The following is a 27981-nucleotide window of genomic DNA, read 5'->3' on the forward strand; positions in this document are numbered from 1 at the left end:
TACCTGTGTGAATGAAGCGATTCGACACTGGAACTTAGCGAGCTCACATTCTGGGCTTTTGTCGCTGGAGTTTTTACACAGCGGCCCTGGACTTAACGAGGAGATGGCTGCTGTGGTGACCACTTAGAGATATTTTGCGTTTCGTGTTTGTTTTTGTATTTTATTTTCGTCATAAGGAGGAAGCACTCAGTGCTGCCGTTAGCCTATGCTAACTCGCGTTCAGTTTCGCTGTCCTGCGGTGTTCCTGCTCTCGTTTCTGGAGGAATTAACGCAGACCCTGTCGAGATAAACCATGGAGTGTTGACGGAGTTGAAGAGTGCACTACCATCGGATAATTTCGCTACAAAACACTTATGCCAAAGTCAGAGGTGTCTCACTACTGCTTGTAGCATGTTAGCGGTTTGGCTAGTGAGTGTCAGGTGATATTTAACTCTGAGAGGAAAGATATCCTTCTAATTAAGCCGAGAAACTGATAAAATAGATTAAATGTGATATTTGCGTCTCTTCTGATTGGTTTTACGCCTAAAAAGTTGATTCAGGCTAAAATTGAGTCTTTCAGCTGTCAGCGTTAGCGCTATTGCTGTTTAAACACACGATTTGTTTACAGTTCTAAAAATATTCGCATCCCAGTTACGTTTTCATTGAAGTGCTATTGAACCATTTGCTGGACATTTATCTCTCTACTGTCATTTTTTTAGACTCAATATAATGTCAAAGCTGCTTCAGGCAAGCTAACATACTTATGCTAACATTAGCTGAAGTTGTATGGTTTAAAGCCAAATCCTCTGAGACATTTGTCAGCATTCCTTTATTTAAACGATTTACTGCTTACAGAAGATGCTTAGAGTTTTTCCTCCTCCAGCTGTAGAGATCAGTTACTGCCATACAAGAAAAGTTGAGAGGATATTATGACTGTTTAGGCCTGGAGATGGCTGTAGGTCAAAATAAATCAACAGTCAGTTAAGATATAAAACTCTAAACGGTGTAATATATACATATCTCTCGTTGGGGAACGGGAAAGGTTTACAGATTTGTTCAGAAAAACTAGAAATTGAATTCTCAGGACTCTGAAGCTGTATGCCATATTTACAATAGTTACAAAAGCATAGAAAGCCAATGATGACATTACAACTTACTGCCTGTCCTTTCTCTGCTTTGCCTATAATAGTATGAAGATTGCAGGTGTTCAGTGATCATATACATATCCATTATCATCTCTAAATTTAGTTAAATCTATTATAGCCCCCTAAACGAAGCCTGATTCCTTATTTGCATTTTCTAGAAAACCCATATTAGGCTACTTTATCTAAATCAGACATACGTCTCATGCCTTAGTAACAGGCCGCAGATAGGTTAAAATGACCGTATTCAAAATAGCCTGTTGATCTTAAGTATGTCATCAGAACAGCTGATTTATTTATGGAATTGCGTTTGTTTAAAGTGCTGGAAAGTCGTAAAGAAACCAAACCAAGCAGTTTTGATGATTCCTCAGGATGAATGTTTTCATGTAGCCCTTGGGTCACAGTTGTGCCAAAAACTCTTGATGAACTGCACTACAAACAGGGGTCTGCTGGAGGAGCATGCAAACAAACAGTTGATACTAAAAGAACACGGGTCTGAAGTTGTTCTGGAACGTCTCACTTTCTGCTAATTCTTTCATAACCAGTCCGAGAAAGTCCATCCTGAGGTTCCCAATGGAAGTGCCGCACTAGAAACTTTGACAAGGGAACTTCAAGATCTCTGGGTTGTCTCGTCCAGAAGCGATAAGATGGGCTCTCAGGCTCTTCAGATATTGCGGCAGGGAGTGTGGGCCTCTCTGACCGGAGGATGGTACGTGGACCCTCATCAGAGTACCTTCTCAAACTGCTTTCATCTCTACCTCTGGATATTCCTCTTGGCCTTCCCGTTTCTTCTGTACATGGTGAGTTCTTGCAGTAATTCCTGAGGTAAAGAAAGCCACCAGCCCATGTTTCTGGAAAAACGTGTGTAATACTGATGGAATCCAAGAGCCTGTGCAGTTTTGATGCTTAGATGCACTAACATTGAGTAACTTTCCTTACCTGCTGGTGTTAAGGTTTAGCCTACTCTAGAAAGACTGGCTAAAACTTTGTCAAGATACCTGACAGACAGCTGCACATATTGACAGATTTTATGAAGCTATTTAAGTGATATTTTCTGTGAAATGTCTTTTCACAAAAAGTAGTTACAATGAAGCAGAACCAAGGCAACATCTATCTTTAAATATATATATATATATATATATAAATATACACTACTGTACAGAAATTTGTGGTCAGTAACTTTTTTTTTTTTTTTTAAAGAAATTAATGCTTCTATTTACCAGGGACATCAAAGACATTTAGAATGTTACAAAAGATTTGTATTTCAAACAAATGCTGTTTTATTCTTTACTATTCATCAAAGAATCTTGAAAATGTATCATGTGTTCCACAAAATTAATCAAAAAATCAGAACAACTATTTTCTGTAATATAATAAATTCTTCTTTTCTTTTCTTTCTTTTGCATCATCAAGGATCATGAGACGCTTTAGTACTAGAGTAATAACTACTGAAAATTCAGCATTGAAATCACAGGAATAATTAGTAGTTATTTTAAGTTGCACCAATATTTCTTAGGATTACTGATTTTACTGTGTGTTTTTTTTTGGTGAGCATTAGAGACTTCTTTCAAAAACATTTTACTGACTCCAAACTTTATTCGGTAGTGTGTGTATATATAATAATTGTCATGATTTAAAGGCAAAACAGTATTTTAACTTTCAGTAAAGTTCCTTTTCAAGGCAATAGCTTGTTTTAAAGTTTTACAGGATGTAAGTACAAGCTCCTTACAAGTACAATCAATGTTATTGATCAGATATACAAGGAGCCATTAAATAGAAGTCAGACTTCAGGAACACATTCCTTTTGCGTCCATTGTTTTCTGAATGTGGCAACAAGTTAATGATAAAGCAAAGCATGTGGGTAAACATGAAATGTTATGACATTGCTCATGATACTTGTGCTTTCACTATTGTTAACCTCCATCTTGCTGCTCCTGTAATACTCCTAAGTTGACTGTTAAACATTTTATTGAACTTAACAGCTTTTAATGTCATCAGACAAAGATTCTGTTCAGTTTTTTAAATTTATTTTATTATGTAGGAACGCTCCACTTTTTTTGAAAATAGGCTCATTTTCCAACTCCCCAAGAGTTAAACAGTTGAGTTTTACCGTTTTCAAATCCATTCAGCCGATCTCTGGGTCTGGCGGTAGCACTTTTAGCTGCAGCTTAGCATAGATCATTGAATCAGATTAGACCGTTAGCATCTCGCTCAAAAATGACCAAAGACTGACGAAAAAAAATAAAGTTGCAATTTTCTAGGCCGATATGGCTAGGAGCTATACTCTCATTCCGGCATAATAATCAAGGAACTTTGCTGCCGTACCATGGGTGCACCAGGCGCAATGATATTACGCAGCGCTGCTCGCACAGGGAGCGTGCCTTGCAACCATGGAGACATTTGTGAGAGACGCTGCGTAATATCATTGCGCCTGCTACCCGGAATGAGAGTATAGTTCCTAGCCATATCGGCCTAGAAAATCTTAACTTTTCGTTTTCCGTCAGTCTTAGTGCACGATGTAACTACAGAAGAGTCAAGTTTTAAATAGGAAAAATATTGAAACTTTTTGAGCGAAATGCTAACGGTCTAATCCGATTCAATGATCTATGCTAAGCTGCAGCTAAAAGTGCTACCGCCAGACCCGGAGATTGGCTGAATGGATTCGAGAATGGTAAAACTCAACTGTTTAACTCTTGGGCAGTTGGAAAATTAGCCTATTTTTTTTTAAAAAGTGGTATGTTCCTTTAAATAAATTGACAAGAAAATGTCTTGTCTGTCTTATGTACTTTTAAATGTTTATTAATTTATTTTTTAAACAGACTTTACTCTGATCTTGCCTTGAAAATAGTCTTATATGCCAATGACGTAGCATAAATAACCAAGTAAATCATTACATTTATCATTAGGAAGAGGCCTAGTTGTATTTTGCATACAGTTAGAGACTTCTGATTTCATAATGTTCTTGCATAAATTGTGGTCTACATAAGAAGCAGTGTCTGAAATGAAACTGAGGTTGTAATTTTTCCAACCACATTAATGTGATTCTCCCACATTCATTCTTTTAGGCCCTTCCTGCCAGTTTAGTGGTGGCTGGTGTGTACTGCGCTGTGATAGCGGCCTTCTTTACGGCCATAAAAGCGGTGAACTTCCGACTACATGCCATGTTTGACCTGGGCGAGATTGTGGAGAAGAGGCAGGCCTCGTTCACCACAGACCCCAATAGAGTGGAAGAAGGAGAGGAAGGCTCTGGCGCTCACGACGGAAGCCAGCGCAGGTAGCGTGTAACTACCTTATTATATGTTTTTGTCAAACTACAATGTGACACTTTTCTGTCTCAAGTAGGCAGCATCAGTTTGTAGAGCATTGCAAGCATCATACTACTGAGTCAGACATTCTTTAGGGATTTGTTATTAGTGAACAGCTGTTAGTGGTGTTGAGCAGTCGCTCCGCTGTAGTCAGTTTTAGCTCATGTTGGCATGCCTGTGCCTACAGGGACAGTGGTGTCGGTGTGGAAATGACGGTGTTCCGAAAGGTGAACTCCACCCCTCCTGTACGCTGCAGTTCCCAGCACTCACTATTTGGATTGAACCAGGTGTCGGTGAGGATATTGTTAATGCCAAACATCACGTGTCCTTAAGCATTATTCTCCTTCACTTGTAGGAATTTCCTCTGACTCGTTTACTTTTCTTTTGCTCAGGAATTTTTACCACAGCTTGAAGACCCTGGAGGCTCAAAGGGTACATTGTGTTGTTGTTACTGTTGCTTTTTTAAATAAACTACTCCAAATAGTTAACATGTTAACATGAACTGGTATGCTTACATTTCAATTCTTATCTGATTTTTGTCATTTTTAAAATTCCAGATATTAAAGAGCTCATGCAGGAGCAGGGCAGTAATAATATGATTGTGACTTCTGCACATAGAGACGTCCTTCGACACAACTCTCAGGACAACACTAGTAAGAACGACCCCTATTACAGATGCTCTAAATTAGGGCTGCGTAGGACTGTTCCTTAGACTTCCAATTCAGAGTGCAACCTTTGTTTTTAAAAATCTAATTCAGAATTCCAAAAATATTTTGAAGTTGGTACAAAATGAACATTCACTTTATTTTTTTTAATGCATGTGATGTATGTTATTGTTCATGATTTGTTTATGTATATTTTATTATATGTGTGTGTGTATATATATGTATATGTGTGTGTGTATGTGTATATGTATATATATGGGGTGGAACGGTACATGAGATGTCAAGGTTCGGTACGTACCTCAGTTAGGGGGTCACGGTTCGATACGATTTCGGTACAACAAGGGGGAAAAAAGCATCTACTATGCTTGGTTTCTTTTCATTTATTTTGAACAGTCAGTAGTACAAATTAAAAAAATTTCCCACCTAGATGTGGAAATACTAAATATTATAATATAAAATCTGCAGTACATATATAAATATAAGGAATAAATTCTTGAAATATATTTGATTTAGTTTACAGCTAAACAAGGAATAAAAAAGGAACAGTGCGACACGTAACGTTGCCTATATAGGCTATGCTGAGTTTTTCAGTTAATTTTTCTGATGATTAATTTGTTCACAAAGGAAACTCAAATGGCAGAAAGCGACATTCTATTTGTTTTCCTTATTTTACAAAAGCACATTTTGTTTTCATCGTGAGTGTTCACAAATAAAAGCAGACCTTTATACACAGTGATGCATTAAGTTAAGTCGTGACGTATTGTCAAGTATGGTGACCCATACTCGAAATTGGTGCTCTGCATTTAACCCATTAATAAGACAATACGTGTTTAAAGTTGATTCTGCTGGTATAAGGAAACAGATGAAGTCATCGCGCCGGAGCGCACGCACGCACACTCACGCTGCACACACACACACACACACACACACACACACACACGCGTGCACACACACACACACACCACATCAGTTCCAGCATTACTAAATTGACAGCACAGTTTGTAGTTTATCAAAATAAAATACAGTGAACCAAACATCAGCGCGCCTGCCTTTGTGTCACTGTTGGAACGCGATTTGAAATGCAAAGCCTATCATTTACATAAATAATCGTTTAGCATTCAGATACGTTACATCGCAAATTTGGAAATATTATGTAATATTTGGACTTGTGCCGAATGAGAGAGGGTAGGATACACAAGCTCAAAGATCAATTTCGCAAACAGTTGAGTGCGCAAGCCTTTACAGTATACTCCTTTAGTGGGCTTTGTTTTCAAGTGCGCAACTCATGGCATTTGCTGTTCTTCTGTTGGCGGTTATCAAACAGTGTTGCATTACTGTGGGTGCCCCTTTCTGGATTGAGGGTGAATTGCTTGTATTCGTTGTAAGGCCTCATGCACCGAACCGAGTTGTCCGTACCGTGACGGTTCGGTACGAATACATGTATCGTTCCACCCCTAATACATATAATACACATACACTTTTGACGTTTAATCAAAATGTAACTCAATCTTCCGGTGAAAAAGACAAAACTGGTGATGTACACTAGACTTCTCCAATCATTTAGTTTGCTTTAAACCCTGCCCCTGCGTATTTGACCACAAAATCACATTCACAAAACGCATAGTACCAAGTCCCCACCCTACTACTTTTTTTTTTTTTTTTTTTTTAAAGCTGCAGTTACTTTACTTTTAAACCGTTACGTTAACCGCACCATTACTTTTTTGGTTAAAAATTATCCAAAATCAATTTTTGGCCAAGTACATAACCAGCCAGTGGTCAAAATCTTCTTACCTTAGCCCGATTCACAACGGTAAGCTTGTAATATTGTTTTCTTATATGAGTGGTACTGGTAGGTTTTTGTGGGAAATACAAGCATGTCACCGTTTGTCTTTGCGTCATTACGTCACTTCCTTAAACATAAAGGAGTCCCAGCTAACAGGCTATATAGCATGTGAAGATGCTGCAGGTGGCAGATTATTAATAGCCTTTTCTCATAGCAGCTGGAATAATTAAACTTGTCACTTTGATGGTAGATTGTAATCCATAAAGATTCATACAACAATCATCAGTGACCACTGGAGATTCACCCGTACTCACCAGTAGTCTACACATAACGCTAATACACACTAAATACACGTAGTCAAGCAACGCTGATGTTGTTAACATTAACATTTTAAGAACAAAGTATAATAATAATAATTTGCGTGGTTTGACGTGATATGAGCTAAGCGATCGTTAGATTTAATCACCATTGGTAACGTGATGTATTGTAATCCTTTTTTTTTTTTTCTCAGTTGGTCAGAACAAAAGTGGCAGATATGTTACTTGTTCAGATGACATTTTCCAGTGAAAATTCTTATTTGGGTCATACTTCCAAGATGTAGAATCTGTGATTCCGAAGTGCAGTGAATGTCTACACCGATGCGGTGACTGACAGCCACACATACTCCTCAGAACATTAGATTCATCCACGCTGAGGAGCCATGCCAATGCACAGCCCACGTAAAGATGATAATTCCCCAAATAACTGCAATTGCAGGTTTCACACAGAGATGGCGACAAAGGCAAAACTTATGGACTGCTGCTTTAAATAATCAGTTTCACTCAATCACAGCCAGAGTCACAATATGGAAAAAAGATCTGTTGCTACTTCCAGTTTATCACGTAATAAACTTTTCACGCAGTACTTTTGAACGGTTTTTTTCATGAAATATTGTGTCTGGTGTAATCAAACAAAAAAATAATTAAAACTTCTGGCTTACAATCATTGATTGAAGTATCAAATGTATTTTACGTGTTTATTGCAAAAATTATAAAATACTATAAATTAGGTTAACTGAATGAATTACTAGCTTAAAACAAATTAATTAGTGAAATATTTTAATTTGTACATTATGCTTTGTTTTTTGTTGTTCCAGGTGTGGCGCCAACCTGCTTGGCTGGGGATTACAGAGGGCTAATTGGTGTGGGTGATGTATTGTCAGGAGGGTTTAGTAGCCTGCACCCAACAAATTGTCCTTCCATCCCACCCTCCCCATCCAGTCAAGAAGATGGAGATGAGAAGGACCAGGTGGATAATGGAGGTGCGGAGCAACTATCTCAGCAGAGCCCCGATGGGGATGGTCTAGGAGGCTACTCCCCCCTCGGACCATCAGCTGAGTCTGAGAGTCTGGGAGATGCTCCTCTCAGCCCTCTCATCAAGAGTAGCTTGAGCGAGGAGCTAAGCGAGAACTTGTTGGGTTTGGGCCTTGACCCTGTTACTTTTGCTCCTGGTGCTGAGCACCCAGGCAGCCGCACCGGGGTAGCCCTGGCTGCAGGATCCACTGACAGCTGCTTCAGTGGAGGTGGAGCGGCCACAGACAGAGAGACGCTTAGTACAGTCAGTAGCTACCGCAGTGAGAAAACGGACTCAACCCAGCTTGAGAGCCCTTCGCTGGGCCAGACGCATAAACCTGTGTCTAACACTCCTTCCACAGCTTTGCCTCAGGGTAAAGGCCCCTATCATCAGTCTGGAGATGTACTTCAAGGTGGTAGTGACACGGATGACCTGTCAGACAGCGTGCTGCTTCGATCACCCTCCAAAGAGCTCTCCTCTGGGCAGGGCCTGGACAGAACTCTGGTGGAGGGAGAGGACCTTCCTCCTTTGCCTACGGACATTGCACAGCCCTCCTTGCGGGACTCATCGCCGTCAAGCAGCGGGCCTTCTGAGACCTGCGATCTTGATGGTGGCATCCCCATCCCCCCTCTTCCTCCTCCGCGCCAGGCCAGCTCTGTACCATCAGGGTTGGCGCTGGGCTTGGTCTGCTCAGAGCCCGCTCTGCCGGTCTCTGCCCCGTCCTACCTCCTAGCAGAGCCACCGTCTCTGCAAGCGCAGCAGCAGGTAGTGCGACCTAAAGATCTGAAACTGCTACGTGCTGGTGGCAGTGTGGGTCACCGACCTGGTCGCAGGAAAGCTCCCCGCAAACGGGGCACTGCTGGCAGTAGCAGTTTCGACTGTGGCTCCTACCGCCGGCACCACAACCGTGGCCAACACAGAGACTACATCCCTGTACGCAGTCGGCTGGGTGCCAAAGCCTACAGCGAGAGCTTGTTCGAAGACTCAAGTGATGAAGACGACGGCAGCGACATGAGTGCTGGCTCTAGTCTTGGATCCCAACGTCGCTTCAGCTCTGACGATGAAGATGATGATGAAGATGATGATTCTAGCTCTTCTACCTCCTGCTATTCCCCCGATTTGGCAAATACCGGCATCACTTCCCAATCTGTCCCCCCTCAACTACCTAGCCCTGGAGAGGGGGAGGAGCCTGACACAGTAGGACCCTCCCATTCTCGCAGTGCTCAGCGCTCAGCCAGCACAGCCAGTGCCAAGACTCATGCCAGAGTGCTCAGCATGGATGGGGCCGGTGGAGGCTCCAACAACACAGGGACCCTTGTGTCTACTATGCTACCTTTACCCCTTTCTTCTACTCCTGCCCCACGTCCACTCATCATCTCTAAATCAGATCTGGAGGCTCGGACAGTGCACTCAGAGGCCTTCTCCAGGGCCCACCATAGGTTAGACTCTCTTGGAGGCTCCTGGGCTGGGAACCAGACGGGCTGGAGAGCAGGAGAGCTGCTGGAAGAGGGGGCAGTAGGAGGAGGTGAAGAGCAAACAGATTCATTCTTAATATTTCGTATTTAGAGCCTGGAATAGTTTAATGATTTGTGGTGTTGCTCTTATTTTTATTATCTGTAGTAGTGAATATTTAATGTTTTTTTCTTTTATTAAAACTGTTGCTGTTTGCCCATGCAGCCCCAGAGGAGGGAAGCAAACGTGACTCTGTGAGCAGTGTAAAAAGGACACAGGCCATTCGCAGGCGTCATAATGCTGGTAGTAACCCCACCCCACCCCCTTCTGCCATGGGCTCTCCTCCGAGTCTTCAAGACCTTCAGAGAGTCCGCACTTCCTCTCACTCCCGCACCCGAACGCTCCCCTCTGCTCTGCACTTCGCTGCCTCATCCTTGCTGCTGCTGCCCCGCAGCGGTGTTCACGAGGCATCCACCTTCGATGACACCTCAGAGGGAGCTGTGCACTACTTTTATGATGAGAGTGGTAAAGAACAGTTTGTTTCAGCGACACTGATTTAAATCTGGCTTAGTTGTGGTTGTTTCTTCAATTAAAATGATCTAATTTCAGGAGTAAAGAGGTCTTATACTTTTGGGCCTGCTGGTGGAGGATATGAGGACCCAGTCCAGTAAGTCTTAACTTTTACCATTGGGCTGATATTCAACAGTCTCCCAAGTGTTTGACCCTTTTTTCTTGGCTCAGGGAACGAGAACGACAGTCGCAGTCCTCTAGCTTTACCTCCACTGATGTCCAGGAGGTGGCGCCAGTGCTGTCCATGCTGCAGCCCAGACCAGTGGTTCTCCAGGGCATGCAGGTCCGCGGGGTACCTCTGGATATGCCAGAGGTGAGGCTTAACTCTTCAGAATCATCAATACACGTTACATTTCAATCCTCCCGACTACATTGATGTTTTTCTCTTTGTAGTTTGACCTAGATCATGAGTCACCTCACGAATCCCAGGAGAACACATTGATGATTGAGGAAAAGGCCAAGCCTAAACAGTATTACCGTTTCTGGGTGCTGCCGGGGAAATGGCTAAGAGTTCGCTATGACAGGCTTGCTTTGCTAGCCTTACTGGACAGGAACCGACGTGTAGGGGAGAATGTGTTTGCGGTGGTGTTGGCCAGCTTAGTGGCGTTCCTTGGCTTCTTGTTGCTTCTCCAGGGCTTCTTTAGGGACATCTGGGTATTCCAGTTCTGCCTAGTCATTGCCAGCTGTCAGTACTCCTTGCTAAAGGTCAGTGTGAGCATTTTTGGAATGGCCTATATGTGTTTGTTTTAGCATTATGTTAGTTGTGTTTTCAGGTGTTGGCATCTCTTGATAATTGTACAGTCTTCACACGCCCTGATAGTGGTGTTGTATTTGTGTTAATCAGTCTTTTTTTCCCTTATCTGTTTCAGAGTGTGCAGCCCGACGCAGCATCTCCGATGCATGTGAGTATATAACAGTTTGTCTGTCTTTTCTTGGACCCGCCTAGCTGAAATCAAACAGAAATTAATTTAATGTGGTCTTCATTGCAGGGCCATAACTGGATCATAGTGTACAGCCGACCAGTGTATTTCTGCTTGTGTTGTGTGCTGATCTGGGTATTTGACCTGGTTGGCCATTCGGACAGTATGAGGCCTTTCACCCTCTACGGGGTCACCTTCTTCTCCGCACACTTTCTGCTCTGCGCTAGAGACATGCTCATAGGTCTGCTCACTCACTGTTAAACCTTTCTTAATTGAGTTGTGCAAAATATAATAGCCTAATAATTCATACGTTTTCCTTTGCAGTGTTCACCCTCTGTTTTCCCGTCATCTTCCTGTTTGGGCTTCTACCTCAGGTCAACACGTTCCTCATGTGTTTGTTGGAACAGGTGGACATGCACATTTTCGGTGGAACTGGTGAGACCTGCGTTATACTTTACTAATGCTATAGCAGTAACGCTTTACAGTAAGGTTACCATCCGTACATAAACGAACAATGATCAGTATTTTTATATAACGTTTACAAATGGAACTTTATTCTAAAGTGTTACTACTGTAGCTATGATGGTTCTGCTCAACTGGTACAGCAAGGTCCTTGCAACTCCAAGGTCATGGAGTGATTCCCAGGGAGCTGGCATATTGTACGTCCCTGCACCACAAGTATGATGTCTTGTCACTTGTGTCTTTCAGCAACCACAAGCCCACTGTCTTCAGTCTATAGTCTGTTGCGCAGTATATTGGTGGCGGCTCTTGTTTATGGATTTTGCCTTGGTGCCATCAATGTAAGTGGGAATCTATTTGTCTCTTTCACAGTAGAACTGTGTTTATTGGTGCTTACTTTTCTAATTTTTTGTGTTTGTGTATGTGTAGGCTCCATGGGGAGAGGCACATGTCCCGGTGCTCTTCTCTGTGTTCTGTGGCCTCCTCCTGGCCTTGTCGTATCATCTGAGCAGGCAGAGCAGTGACCCAACCATCCTCTGGTCAGTGTCACCACACATTCATGATTTTCCGGTCATCTTAATGCACCGACAGCTCTGTGAGCGTCATCTAAACTTCTGGGTTTTTTTTTTTTACACTGTTCTCTGGACAGGTCCCTGGTCCGCTCCAAGTTCTTCCCAGAGCTGGAGAGCCGAACACCAGAAGAGCCCCCATTAGAGATTAAAGACCCTCTCCCAGAGAAATTGCGCAACTCTGTGGTAAGAGCACTCGCCATTTGCATTTATCTTTGCTAAATAGGAGTTCCAATGGCTTTTAAATGGCTCCCTTCTCTCTGACTCTGCAGAAAGAGACTCTTCACTCAGATCTGGTCATGTGCCCTCTTATGGCCATTATCACCTTCGCCATTAGTGCCAGCACCGTCTTTATTGCTCTCCAGGTCAGTAGGCCATCTAGAATGTGATTTTGAGTATGTTAATAGTCTCATTGTGAGAACTAGTCCTCATCCAAAGACTGAACATCATTTCTAGTCTTGTAAAGTCTAGTTCATTGTAACAAATCTGCTTGTTCAAAGTTTTTATTTTTTTTAAATTGCTGCCTTGGTTTTAATGTGTTTTCTGCACTGCTTTTCAGCCTGCTCTCAGTTTCGTCCTGTACATCTTGGCTGGGGTGGTGGGGTTCTTCACACACTACCTCCTGCCTCAGTTCCGCAAACAGCTGCCCTGGTTCTGCTTGGCCCACCCTGTGCTGCGCTCCAGAGAATACAGCCAGTTTGAGGTCCGAGGTGAGAAGTCAAAACTACATGCACAAACTTATGTCTGAATGTGTGAACAAGTGTGATAGACTGATCCCTCTCTGTCTCAGATGCTGCTCAGCTCATGTGGTTTGAGAAGCTGTATGCTTGGCTGCAGTGTGTGGAGAAGTATTTCATCTACCCGGCTGTAGTGCTCAACTCCCTCACCACTGAAGCTCACACTGTCAGCCAAAACCCTGACAAACCTGGAGCCTAGTAAGAACAAGAACATCCAGAGTCCTAGTGTAGAATAAAGCACAACACTAGCTGAAGTTGAATTCAAGGTTTTCAATGTGGTCCCAGACTTTAGATTTTAGACATGGACAGTGATGACATCTTTTATTTGTTTTTTTTAGTGGCCGTGCTCTATTCATCTCAGTGGCTGGAATGAAGCTGCTTCGATCATCCTTCTGTATCCCGTCTCAGCAGTTTGTCACTCTGTGCTTCACCGCCCTCTTCTTCCAATTCGACTACCCGCGCTTTTCACAGACCTTCCTCCTCGACTACTACTGCATGTCAATCCTCTTCAGCAAGGTCTGAGCATACATCCACATCTCTCTTAGATGCCTTTAAAAGACCCAAATTCAATTTGTGTAACATTTTATATCTGTCCCTTAAGTCCACTTATAATGTTGTGCAAGGGTTCTTATCATAATCTAGTTTACTTCTATATATACACTACCGTTCAAAAGTTTGTGGTTGGTCAGATTTTTAATTTAAGCCTCTTATGTTCACCATGTCTACATTCATTTGATCACAAATACAGTAAAATGTTATTCAAATAAAGAACTCTTTTTTTTTTTTTTTTCTATTTTAATATTTTAAAATGTAATTTATTCCTGTGGTGGAAAAGCTGAATTTTCAGCAACAATTACAGTCTTCAGTCTCACATGATCCTGCAGAAATAATTATAATATACTGCTAAAAAAATTTTTATTATAAATGTTAAAAACAGTTGTTCTGTTCTGGAAACCATCATACTTTTTTCAGAATTCTTTTACAAAATGGAGGGTGATCCTTTGTAACATGTTTTTACTGTTCCTTTTGATCAATTGAATGCTTCCTTCCTGAATAAAAGTATCAATTTCTTAAAAAAAAAAAAAAAAAATCTGACCCCAAACTTTGGAACAGTGTATAAACAAGCAGGTTTTTTTTTTTCGTTTTTTTTTTCAAACAAATTTAAATTTGTATGAAAGTCTAAGGAAAGCGTTTACTATATTCAAGTCATATAACTGACCACCATTTGTTTTAAGGATTTCACCATTATTAATCAGTTTTTATCTTCAATTGTTAATCTAAATGGTTCTGGTGAAATCGTTATTCCAAAAGACAAAAGTATTCCTTTTAGGATATAGTTACATAATGTATACATGCTATTTGTGACATTTTTAAAGGGGTGGTTTATTGCAATTTCACTTTTTTAACGTTAGTTAGTGTGTAATGTTGCTGTTTGAGCATAAACAATATCTGCAAAGTTGCAGCGCTGAAAGTTCAATGCAAACAGAGATATCTTCTTTTAAAATTTTGGAAGTTTAATGCCTACAAAAACGGCTGGTAAGGGACTACAACGAACTACTTCCCGGGTCTGTTACGCCACGGACCCAGGTAAACCCCGCCCTCGGGAACATGTAAGGAAGGGGGCGAGGCCACGCTGTGCTGCTTTAGAGAAGAGGAAGAGAAAACTAGGGGTGCACGTAAAAATCAATTCATATATGAATCGCAAATCTGTCTTCTAACGATTCTAATGGATTCACAAGTTTCAAAATCGATGTTCTTAATACTGTTCCTCGCATCGCCCTGCTCTGCATCTCTCTCTCTCATTCAGATCGTCAGATCAGCTCCAACAAACTGTTCCAATTATACATTTTCACATAGCAATGAGAAGCGTTATACATGGATGCGTGTGCGGTTTGCGGTACTGTATTAAAGCTTTAATCAGAATAAAAACGTATATTAAAAGCTAACATAAGCAGTAGCATAATAACACCGTATCTAAAAGTATGAGACAACAAACAAACAAACATACCATTAAGAGCCGTGCTTGCACAGGTTCTGCGCGATCCTTTTCACTAATATCCTCTGCGTCTCAATCAGGCACAAATTGATAAGCAATATAGACAAAGCCATTGTTTACAATACAACCGGAGCACATGCTGCTGAGCTGAGGGGCGGGACATTAGACGCACGCTCGGCGGTTTAGTGAATCACAACACACTGAGCCAGCTAACCAATCAGAGCCCATCATGTATTTCTAAGGGAGGGGCTTCATAAAAACCAGAAATAATCGAGGCGTTTGTCAGAGAAGGGACAGAGCGGTGTGGAATAAAGGTAAATTATATGAAAAATAATGCGTTTTTAAAAAAACGAAGCATGAACACATGTTAGACTGCACCCCATAAACACAGTCAAGCCTAGAAAAAAACCAGTAAACCACCCCTTTAAGGTTTGAATGTACTGTGTAACTTGCACTCTTACTGGAGTTGTGGGTTTGTAAAGCAAAAGATGAAGACTGATGTTGCTGTCATCTCTCCTGTGTGTGAGCAGCTGTGGGATCTGCTGTATAAGCTGCGTTTTGTGCTGACCTACATTGCACCTTGGCAGATCACATGGGGTTCTGCTTTCCATGCCTTCGCTCAGCCATTCGCTGTTCCCCGTATCCTTTTCCAGCATTACTCACACACAGACTTGAATGCTGATCTCATAACTTTTACCTGTTCTTGTTAATTTGTGCCCAATGGTACAGCTGTACAACGGGTTTTTACATGTTCCTCCTCAACTCCTTTAGATGGTTTTCACATTTTGTTCATTTGCTCGATCTATAACTAGTTTTTGTCACAAATAAACAAGTGTGTGTGTGTGTGTGTGTATATTAGGGATGGCAAGATTCCCCAGTTCGCTTGGTGCATCGGCAAAAAAAGTTAATGCGATACATGGGTTTAAAAAGTGTGCATCAGCTATAAGTTGGTATTTATATTGCGATGCATTGTTTCTAACATATTTGCATCGGTAAAAAACGATTTATTTATATATAATTAATTACTAGTGGATGCGCTGTACTTTTATTATTTAGAAAGTGACCAATAATTTATATGTAGATTGAGTTCTCCTCTCTAAACTGTTTCTCAAGCGCATTCTCTCATGCACCACTTCTGCTGTGTGAATATGACGAATCACAACACCACAGAGACCTGAGGGGGAAAAAAAAGCGTTTCCATAAATGACAAATTAAGTTCACACAATCTCACTAATTTGTGCACGCTTATTTTTAAGCAGCCCTTAATGTCGATCATGGATCAAATCGATCCACCATGGCAAACAGCGAATATATTTGTGCTGTTTAATGCATTTGAGACGTTGTGTTTTCCTCCGTGCATAACTGACATGTCACAGGTATATTTTTCATCTGTAGATGTCAGAAAGTCATGCAAACATATCCATTTTGCTGTCAGGAGTGGGTGAGGCTTATGCGAGTGAACGAGCGATGCTGCGTGCATGTGCGCTAAACAGATGGAGCGCAATAATTCCGAGTAAAATATACATTTTGCTAAAACATTTGTTGTTGGACATTAAATGTCTTGTAGAATTTTAAACCTACATTTAAGTGTATTTTTCTGATAGCAGTAACTGTAAATGGACTATTGTAATAGGTAAATCAAATGTAAGCTAGTATAGTCCTAATTACTTAGCTCAAATGAGTTAATGTGTGTTTCTTATAGTAAAGTCATTTTCTTTATTTTCATTTTTAATTCAGTGATTTTTAACTTTTAATTTAGTTATTTTAATGCTTTAAAGAGCGATTTTTAGATTGTAATGTTCTAATGTTCTGCTATCTGTTCTGCAAACTATAAAAGGTATAGCTGTCATAAAACCAGGGAGAAAGGCTGCATGGCCAGAAACTGAAAAAAAAGTCAAATAATAGTATGTGTGAGAGTCGGTGGTAATATCATTGCGTTCCTATTGGTCAGTGTTAAAAGAACTCTGCTTAGTTTGCCAGACCTGCTTTAGCAGGTTAGTTTCCCAGCATAAGCTGCCACAGTGACTAAGCTTGATCTAGGCCTATGTTAAATTTGCTTTATGGAACCAAATCATTTGACAGTGAGTCAGACTAACTTTAAGACCCTAGTCCTAACTGGCTTATTTGGTTAACCTGTTTTATGAAACAGGCCTCGAGGCATTAAAAGTGATCATATTTTCATATCATATCATTGTTTTGAATCGGATCGCACTGCATTAGGGATGCAACGGTATGAAAATTTCTTATCACGATTATAGTGACCAAAATTATCACGGTTATCAGTATTATCACGGTATTGTTCAAATGTGCTGGGGATGTTCAAAAAGTACCAACACACAAATCGCTTCAAGTTGTATATTTAAAAATCAACAAACAACAAATAAAATGACTTTTTGTTTGCATAATCACTAAAACACTAACATTACCAATGATGTTCGTATTTTAAATGACAACTTGACTGACGACAGTTTAATAGCATGTTCAAATATCTAATGTAAATCTTCAAATAAAGGTAAACCTCACATTTCAGCCTTTAAATAAAGAAAAGGATTAATTCAAAATGATAATTGATTAATAAATGATTATGGCCCGGTTTCACAGACAGGGCTTAGACTAAGCCAGGATTAGATCATAGTTCAATTGGGACATTTAAGCAATTTTTATAAACGTGCTTAGAAAAAAACATTACTGGTGTGCATCTTGAGACAAAACAAAGGCACTGAAATATTTTAAGATCAGTCAGTGCAAGATTCTTTTAGTTGAAACACCTCAGACTTAGATTTTAGTCTAGGACTTGGCTTAAGCCTTGTCTGTGAAACCGGGGGTATATGTATTTTATCTGCTCCATAAATAACTCTACATAACTTATCTGAATTGTTTAAATGTGTAGAATCCACATAAGCTTGTTTTTCATCAACCGGTCAAAATTTACAGCAGGGCATGCAAATTCGGACAGAAACTGCACACAGGCTGAATGTAAATATAAGTCTCTGTAAATCCACTCACTGACAGCAGGTGGCGCTGATGGAAAATCTGAGTTACTCAGTGGACAAAGCAGCATTGCGATTAAGAACACTTCCTTTAGGTATTACATGGAGCGAAGATGAAAACAAAATGCCACTGAATCGTTTCTAAAGACAGTCAGAACCTTCAGAGGTACATTCATATAATTAATTAATTCATATATTCATTGTATAATTCCCTTAGCACTCTTTTAAAACCTCACAGCTTTTCTGCTGTATTTTCACTCAAAACTAAACTACTCTGCTCGCCATGTGCACGTGAGACTTACTTAAAACTGTGCTTTATGCTGGACAGTATTTATTTATCATGAGTTGTTCAAATCGCGGTAATCGAGTACAGTTTTAATGATAATTAAAATATGAAACTGTAATACTAAGTGTGGGGAATTTTAACATGATTTATCGTCAAACCGGTAATCGTTACTACACTGCATCGTAACAGGTGAATCGTATCGCATCGCTTCGGTAGCTGCTTCATATGTACCTTGTAATGTATCGTATCGTTGGTTATGCAATGAGATGCGTATGGTATCGACCTGAGTCATAAGATGCACATCCCTAGTGTGTACACAGTTTATTTTTCATCAAAATAAATGCCCCTTAACTCCAGTTTTGCTTTCAGACTCAGCCATGCTGTTTGTACAAGCTGTGTTTTCAGCTCTCTTTTCCACTCCTCTCAACCCTGTGCTGGGCAGTGCTGTTTTCGTTACTTCATACACCCGACCTGTGAAGTTCTGGGAGAGAGATTACAAGTAAGCCTTCAGAAATCTTGAGCAGATGACGCGTTATTTGTTTTGCTAATTCAATCTTAGCAGAAACTGTTTGAAGACGTGACTTGAACCCTTAAATACCATTTTGTCTTTCAGCACCAAACGGGTGGATCACTCCAACACACGTCTGGCCACACAACTGGACCGAAACCCTGGTACGTGATATCGTATCTGAGTTAAACAGACCTTTCATCTGTCTACTGTCTTCTTAATCTATCCTCTCATCTCCCCTTATCTCTCGCTTGGATAGGTGCTGATGATAATAACTTGAACTCTATCTTCTACGAGCATCTGACACGCTCTCTGCAGCACTCACTGTGTGGGGACCTTCTGCTGGGCCGCTGGGGAAACTACACCACCGGAGACTGCTTCATCCTGGCCTCCGACTACCTCAACGCTCTCGTACACATCATTGAGATCGGCAACGGCCTTGTCACTTTCCAGCTCAGAGGTTTGGAGTTCAGAGGTGAGCCGACAGGAGAGGGACTGGAACAAAATGCAGCACTATTTTTCCTATCCACCAGAATACACTACATGACTTCTAAAGGGGTCATCGGATGCCCATTTTCAACAAGTTGATATGATTCTTTAGGATCTTAATGAAAAGTCTATAACATACTTTGGTTAAAATTTCTCAATGGTAGTGTAAAAAAACACCCTTTTTACCCTGTCAAAAACAGCACTGTTTTCAGCAAGCTGTTTTTTAGTCCATGTTGCTTTAAATGCTAATGAGCTCTGCTGACCCCGCCCCTCTCTTCCGTGGGGTGACGAACAGACTGTAAACTTTAGCCATTAAACTGGCTAAATGGCACATTATTAGGAAAGGCGATTTGCAAAGATTCATAAACTCTTATACTCACTTCTTCTGGAGGTGAAGCTGGATCACGAATGATTTGCGCGAACATAGACGCATTTAGGCAGATCGGGATCGGCGCGTTCCCTTCTAAAATGAAAGTGACGTTAACCCTCTGCGTCTTCAGCGGCTCAGATGTTGGGAGTAAATGATGACTGCTATATTCATTATTACATCCAACAACAGAACATCTCAATCGCTTAATCACAGCCAGAGTCGACACAATGGTGGATAGCTCACTCAGGGCGGGTCTAAGGTAAGACGGCCTTGTCAATCAACTATCGTGGGAGCGGCCTGTGCAGAACTATGCCATTCTGACAGGAATCTCAGAACAGCCTGATTTGAGAGAGGGGATAAAATAGGGATTAAAAAAAAAAAACACTGGGTGGATTTTTATCATTATAGGATGGATGTGTGTACACACTTCCAACACATTCATGCTCAAACAACTTGTAAAGTGAATTTTGCATCCGATGACTCCTTTAAAACACTAGGTGTCATAAATTTGCCAACTTTGTAAACGGTTAGAGACAAAAGCACTAAACGACTGAGGATCACATGCTACCTGACCTTTAAGTTGTTCTGAACACAACAAACTTGCACAGAAATGTGCTTTGTAGCTAGGAGGTGCATGTCAAATGAAGTTGTGTTCTAAAATTGGCTCAAAATATCAGAATATCAGAGTCTGTGCCTATTATACACTGTGATTTTCTGTGAAATCTGTCAACACCAACTGGCCAAAATCTACAGACTGGCTCTGACTTTCGCCAACTAGTGTTGCTTCTTCCGGACTGCAAATTGGGAAAATTCTGGGTGCAAGTCATGTAGCTCAGACATCTCAAAACATGATTCATACTGATTCTAAAATATTATATTGCAGTGACCATTCATTTTTTTTAATTCAGAGACTTGGTCAGTTTTATTTGTATGACAGTAAAAAAAAACATGGTAGTGAAGTTTAATAATATGAATAATTTTGGTGAATAAAATGCTTTCAGATGTTAAGCAGCAACTGATTTGGCTTGAACACGTTTTTTCCTCACTTCAATTTCTTTTCTTTTTTTCTTGAATGACTGTTTTCAGGAACATATTGCCAGCAGAGGGAGGTGGAGGCGATCACTGAAGGGGTGGAGGAAGATGAAGGCTGTTGCTGTTGTGAGCCAGGTCATCTCCCCCACATGCTCTCCTTCAACGCGGCCTTTGGCCAGCGCTGGTTGGCTTGGGAGGTGGCCGCCACCAAATATGTGCTGGAAGGCTACAGCATTAGCGACAACAACGCAGCTTCCATGCTTCAAGTATTTGACCTGCGCAAAATTCTCATCACATATTATGTCAAGGTCAGTTCCTCTCAGACATGCGACTCAAATAAAACCTCCACTGTCTGAGATGCAGAGCAATCATCCAAGTTTCTCCTCCTCAGAGTATCATTTACTATGTGACCCGCTCGCCCAAACTGGAGGAGTGGTTGGCCAACGAGACAGTGCAGGAAGCGTTGCGGCCCTGCCTCAGCCCTTCCTACGTGGATAGTGACCCCACCTTCAACCTGAACATAGATGAAGACTACGACCACCGTGCTTCCGGCATCACTCCCTCATCCTTCTGTCTGGTGTACCTGGAGTGGATCAAATACTGCAACAGCCGCAGACAAACGGTATTTTAATGATGGCCTTGCCTTGCTGTTGACAGTTGCTGACTTGGAGTTTGGTTACAAGGAAATCAAAGATGAAACTCACTGTGTGTTTTTGTTTTGTCTTCTGTTACAGCCAGTTGAGAGTGAGAAGGATTCCCCTCTGGTCACACTGTGTTTTGGGTTGTGTATTCTGGGCCGTCGAGCTCTGGGCACAGCCTCCCACAGCATGTCAGCCAGGTAAGGGTTTAAACTGATTACAGAAATTTTGCTCAAGCTAACAGCTTATGTTATTTAAATGTGTTGTGCACCATTCACACATGCAACAATTTTACAGAATAGTGTTTCTACTGCTGCATACCCTAACTTGCAGGTTCTCAGTTTTTAAATACTCCTCCAAGGGGATTTGTGTGATTCTCACCAAATTATTAAGACAAAGGATGCTAAATTTTGAACATACAAAAAAATAGGGAAACGGAAAGAGTCTTGTATCTTCGATCTGATCTAAATCAGACAGTGCACCAAGGTGTTTGGTCATGGGGCTGATCACATGGTTTTGGCTGTTGTGCTTCACAGTCATAGCGCCACCAGCTGTCAGCAGGAAGTGTGACGTACAACAGATGTTAAAATAGTGTTTTTATATTTACCAATTTAAATTCATTTGCCTTAAATGTATGTGGCAGTGGGACTGTAGTGCTTGGGCCCGTCTGCATCTATTTTTTTAATTCATATTTCTGTACCTTTTCCCTCATATTTCTAGTTACAGCATAATCACTGCTTGTTTGCATGAAATTAAGCTTTTCTCAGCCTTTTGCAATGCTGGACATGGCGGCTTTATATCACTGCTGCTTATGAATTGCCATAAATCGCATAACTCTCATTGGCTTCCAGTCACTTACTTGATACAAATCACTGTGTGAATGCCACTAGAAACCGTTTTTATCAGCAATAGGTCATAAATGTTTATTTAAACGTGATTTTCTTGCTTTGTTTTTTTTGTACCTTTTTTATGAGTGTGATTTATGTTGTAGATGTAAATGCACTGATTCTTATATGTTCTTATTCTTATACATTCAGCTTGGAGCCTTTTCTCTACGGCCTTCATGCCCTGTTCAAGGGCGACTTTCGTATCACCTCTCCTAGAGACGAGTGGGTTTTTGCAGACATGGATCTGCTGAACAGGGTGGTGGCTCCAGGTGTACGGATGTCCCTCAAACTGCACCAGGTACAGCTTATCCCTATTGACATCACACTTTAATTAGGTTTCTAGGCCAACACAGTGATATATTCATAGCTTGCACTAAAATAGACTTTTGGTGTGGTACAGTGAACATCACATGGTCTGATGATGATGCAATTATGGAATGGATGTCTGGATTACTTGATTCTCATTAGCCAATTTTTTTTTCTCTTGTTTACTCCACAGGATCACTTCACCTCTCCTGATGAGTATGAGGACCCAGTCGTGCTGTACGATGCCATCACTGCTAATGAAGAGAAGATGCTTATCTCTCACGAAGGCGACCCTGTGTGGCGCAGCGCTATCCTGGCCAACATGCCTTCTCTGCTTGCTCTCCGCCATGTTATGGATGACGGAAGTGACGAGTACAAGATCATCATGCTGAACAAACGCTTCCTCAGCTTCAGAGTCATCAAGGTGCTTTACTGCAGAAGCCTGTTTATAGGCATGTACAATGTATCTTATCGTGGCATTGCCATAACTAATCTCTCTGTTGCTTCCTTCAGGTGAACCGAGAGTGTGTGCGCGGGCTGTGGGCCGGACAGCAGCAGGAGCTGGTCTTCCTGCGGAACCGGAATCCTGAACGCGGCAGCATCCAGAATGCCAAACAAGCCCTGAGGAACATGATTAACTCATCCTGTGACCAGCCCATCGGATACCCTATCTATGTCTCCCCACTCACCACCTCCTACGCCGGGGCACATGTTCAGTTACGTTCTGTCTGGGGAGGCCCCATCAGCCCTCACAACATTTACACCTGGTTCATCAGCAGCTGGGACAGGTCGGGTGGCACATGAGTGCATTTTGCCATGTTACAGCACATTTTAGGCATTCAGAGTTTTTTTTTATTTAAATGCTCTCTGTTCTCTTCAGGCTTCAGAAGGGTTGTGGTGCCGGATGTAACAGTGGGGGAAACATTGAGGATTCAGACTGTGGTGGCGGCTCTACCTCCATCAGCAACAACCCTACAGCACATCCTCCCCAGAACACAGCGTCCACCATCCCTCAGCCTCATCCCACTACTGTACAGCCCTCAATGGGTACGACATCTGCTTCTGTTGTACTGTTAATGTATCATTCACTTCCAATCAATAAAGCAATGGTGTGTGCAGGCTGTAAGTTTCACTTTTCCCTTCCTTTATCAAGGGACTGACAACCCCGTTGGACCTTCCTGGCCGCTGCATCCCCAGCCCCTCCCACTTGCCCTGCTCAGTCAATCAGAGGGCAGGATGGATGCTGGGCTAGTTAGCTCCTTGCACCGCACCTCTTCCATCCATGGGCTTTTGGGGCAACACCTGTCCAGCTCCCAGCTGTCTTTCAGTAGTTCGGTGGCCCTGCCGCCTGCAGACCGCTTCTGCCCCAGTAGCCTGCAGGACAACCCCGGTCACAGGGCGTCTCAGAGGGGCCTAAGCCTGGGCCAGGGCAGCGGGCTGCCCTATGAGGCCCTGTACAGCAAATGGAGTCTGTCAGGGAGGAAAGGATTCAATGGACCTGCTGTAATGGAAGGGGACGGCTCAGCATCACAGAGCATACGCACACAGGTTAGGACGCATGCTTCCCTTCCAGATCTATTAATACATAAAATATCCTAAATGTGCCTCTTCTATGATGGGCATGTTTTAATTTCTGAATTAAACTTATTTTCTGAGTGGCATATAGTTAAAATAGTCAGGGTGGTACAACTGTCTGGATAACATAAAGAAAAAATCTTCGATCAATACTTTGATACTTTTTAATCAAAATTGACAGTGAAATATATGATGTTGCAAAAAAAATCTATTTTAAATAAATGCTGTTCTTTGAACTTTCTATTCGTCAAAGAATCCTAAAATGCATCATGGTTTTCACTAAAATATTAAGCAGCAGAACTTTGATAATTAAAGAAATGTTTCTACATATCAGAATAATTTCTGAAGGATCATGTGACACTGAAGATTGGAGTAATGACTGCTAAAAATTCAGCTTTGCTGTCACAGAAATAAATTACATTTTAAAATTTATGGAAAGCAGTTATTTTAAGCTGTAGTATTTTTCACAATTTATACTGTATTTTTTATCGATAAATGCAGCTTCGGTGAGCATTAGAGAGAGAGCCAATATTAATAACCTATTTATTTACTTTTTCCTAGCCTTCACAGCCTCCCCTCCCTGTCCTGCCCTCTGATGTCAGCCCAACACTGGATCCAATGGGAGCAGTCATGCCCTCTGAGACCACACCCCTTACATCATCAGACCCGCCCAGTGCCCGGGAGGAGTCTACAGAACTGCCTTTACTTGAGCACCTCCGCTGAGCCTGCACAGCTGGGATCAGGCGAGCCCATGGTCATCCTCGCCATCCAGAGAGCAAGCTGGGAGGACTTCAAGCTGACCTTATCAACCCTTTTTATAATTAAAGCATCTTCAGTCAGTTCTGCGTATATTAGGAGGTTTCTCGCAAGTATCCTTAATAAACACATCACCAGATACAGAAGCACACTAGAAGAGTGCTGCATTAAGTAATGAACTCTGGACTGAGCTCTCCTAAGCTTCTTTGGCTACTGTTTTGGCCTCCAGGCCCAAAAGCCAAAAAAAGTGGCCAGTCAGTGCAATTGTTAGGGATTTTCTTGTTTTCTTTATATAAAGAGGGTCAGGTCATTAAATCAAAGCAAATCGGTGACCTGTACCACCAGCAGTAACAAAAAGGGAACTCTCCTCTCCTCTGTAGCAGCCTTAAACCTACTCAAGCTTTTGTTTTTACCCCTACGCATCCGCCGTATTGTGCAGGATTTCTCCCTTTGAGGCCCAGAGCTTTCCACCACACAAGCCACTGTCCTTTCAAGACCAAAGGACTCAAATTTGTTTCCCTCACCGAGCCGTCATTTCGTAGCTCACACATTCCAGCAAAGACATTCGATCGTGTCGCCCATCACTCGTAAACATCAACCATGACCGTTCTTCAGCGAGCTTCAGGGATAAGACTTGAATATAATCACACAAATACTCGCTCACATGCACACTTCCCTTAGCACCTGGTGCTCCCTACATAGTTTACAGCCGGCTCAGGTGAGGACGGAGGGGCCTGAGATTCGTAGGACAGTTGGGACAGAGTAGACGTCATCAAACCGGTGGTCTGCCTCTTTCTTTCTTTTCTTTATACATCCCACAGGAAATCAGACTACCTTCTAAATTCCTAAACTGCTCCCTGCCGATTGGGCTCTGATGGTGACATAGTGGGCCGGAGCACATGAGGGCTTCCTGGCCTCCCATCAGGCTTTTTCCTGCTGCTGCAAGTGCCTGCAGTTTGTCTCCCTCTACTGCAATACTACTGCTACTGCACCACCCCCTCTACTACTAATAGAACTAACCAAACTACTGCTTTGACTTCTAAACTCCAGCGTTTTAGTTGGAAGAACTTGATGGGGAAAAAAAACAAAGATGCACCGATTCTAAAGACAAAGATTTATTTGATTGCTGATCTCAAATGGAGATGGACGGAGTGGCTGTTTTTTGTTGATTGTGCTGATAGTAGCTGGACATGAGTGAACTGTAACCTTTGCCCCGTTCTTGAATCCACCTAATTGTGACTAGCTAATTCCCTAAATCTGTGTGTAATACAACTGGAAAGTTAGATGTCATTCTGATGTTAAATATCTGCTGTTGGGCGAACGAAGCTCAGACCGCCTGCTGTGGAAAGCAGGGCACTTACTGCCTCTACAACAAACATATCAAATTCTCGCAGTCAAACAATACAGCACTGACATCAGCCTGGAATAGCTGCGGCGTATCGATGGAAAGGAGCTTGAAATTTCCCATGAGCTGTTTAAAGTGGTCTTCTGTTTCAGAAAGCCGTTCAGCACTTTCACCATGCAATTTCCCAGCTTAAAAGTGATTGACGTGGCTGAGCTGTGCTCTGAAAAAGGCTTTGCATCGAACGATATGGTTTGAGAGTCAGCATGCGGGGGCTGCCATGGGAAAATGGTGCCTTGCGATTCGACAAACGGTGTTCAGGTGGAAAAGAAGGATTTTTGCTGGAAATTATACACTGGTTCCACAGAGTAATGCCGTTTTATGCAAAATAATAGGGCTGCGACGATGAATCGATTCTGAGATCTTCCGAATGCATCGCGATTTTCCCTGGAATCGATTCTGAGCTTAGTTTTTAACAGCAGATGGCGCTCTAATCTAGTTTTTATCCACACACTCAAATGCTCATGAAGAAGAGTGCTGAAGAGCACTTGTCATGTAATTTCACCTCGGCTTAGAATGCTTTTATTCGCTTCAACCTTTTCGAATTTTATGAATGATTATTTTAGGTTCAAGTGAGTGTAAGGATTTGGAAACAAGCAGAGTATGGCTGTTGCTAAAGCATGCAGTGCCATCTGCTGTTCAAATCTAAGCTCAGAATTGACTCGAGAGAGAATCGCTGCGCATTCGGAAAATCTCAATCGATGCGGAATCATTTCTCGATTTATTTTCCCAGCCCAACAAAATGATGCGGTTTTCTGTTGAGAGGCCCCATTGTGTTCATTTTACCAAGCTGATGGATTCAAAACGGCCGATTCTTGCTCGATCAACATCAAGTTTTGATGCGCTTTGAGCCTCTAGCTTCGTTTAGTGCCAGTAGAGGCAGTTCACACCGAATTGATCATGCTCACATATTCGTATTCTCACTTAAGCCACCGATTGTTAGTAGGTTTGTAACACTGAAAGTAGCTGCCCATCACAGACCATATCACAAGTTGTTTGAACACTAAACATCAAGTCTCTCTGCAGACTGTGCAGCCTAGTCTATTTCCGAACACCACCATCACAAGTCTCTCATGTAGTCTGCTGAGCAAACCTGCCCTGTTTATGGCTTCTTGCGATGGACTTCAATAGCTGTTGAGCGTTTGGTTCAAGGCCGGTTTAACTCTATCTCTCTCTTCATCAGGACCATTTCTCTCATCTTTAGGGTGACATTTCCAAAGCAACAGGGAGTACTTCTCTTACTGGGAGAAAGCACAAGTTACTGGATAGTCTTGGGTGTCAGTGATTTAAAAGGGATCTAACCAATCTCTGCCATATATGTACAGCATGTTTTGTATATAAATATATTTAAAAATATATATATATAAATCTATTTTATTATTATTGGATTTCTGGTTATTTTTCAATGGAGGACACTACTTTGAGTCTTAGGGGAGTCACGCTTCGGTGTATCTGTGCTTGCGGAGGGGTCTGACTCTCTCTCTCTCGACATAGAATCATGAAGTCTGGGGAATGAATCAGTTAATACTGCTTTTGCACAACTATTGTAAAATACACCATCCTGTATATTTTTTTTCTTTTTTAATTTTAGTTAATAATTGTTTTATTTAAAAACTGTTATTCAATATTCAAAGTTATGTACAGTTTTTTTTTTTTATGTGACTTTCTTTTTCCCCTCCTATTTAAATTAAAGCTTTTTTGTGTCATTGTTTGCAAAACAGTCATTTTGTGAATCCGTTGGTCTTTTTCTCTCCATGTCAAAATGTATGTAGAGGGTGGGAAATTTGATTCACAAACTGATTTGATTCAAAAAGAATAAAAGTCATTTATATT

At 41.7% G+C, this 27981-nt stretch overlaps 1 protein-coding gene across 1 annotated transcript; it reads left to right on the forward strand.

Moving 5' to 3' along the window:
• Window positions 1-27854, forward strand: LOC131529551 (pecanex-like protein 3). Its single transcript, XM_058759359.1, has 33 exons — window positions 1-1921; window positions 4187-4395; window positions 4614-4719; window positions 4819-4858; window positions 4984-5079; window positions 8010-9731; window positions 9884-10183; window positions 10268-10325; window positions 10400-10541; window positions 10622-10933; window positions 11098-11130; window positions 11218-11389; window positions 11473-11583; window positions 11857-11948; window positions 12037-12146; window positions 12257-12362; window positions 12449-12541; window positions 12736-12886; window positions 12967-13111; window positions 13252-13429; window positions 15440-15548; window positions 18555-18684; window positions 18799-18857; window positions 18953-19168; window positions 20639-20892; window positions 20976-21206; window positions 21319-21422; window positions 22260-22407; window positions 22609-22839; window positions 22929-23203; window positions 23296-23462; window positions 23569-23963; window positions 24552-27854. Exons 1-33 carry the CDS (start codon window positions 1769-1771, stop codon window positions 24711-24713), a joined length of 6810 nt encoding a protein of 2269 aa, XP_058615342.1. The 5' UTR covers window positions 1-1768; the 3' UTR covers window positions 24714-27854.
• Window positions 27855-27981: the final 127 nt, after the last annotated feature.

This window comes from Onychostoma macrolepis, chromosome 21 (genome assembly GCF_012432095.1).
Source record: "Onychostoma macrolepis isolate SWU-2019 chromosome 21, ASM1243209v1, whole genome shotgun sequence".
Lineage (NCBI taxonomy): Eukaryota > Metazoa > Chordata > Actinopteri > Cypriniformes > Cyprinidae > Onychostoma > Onychostoma macrolepis.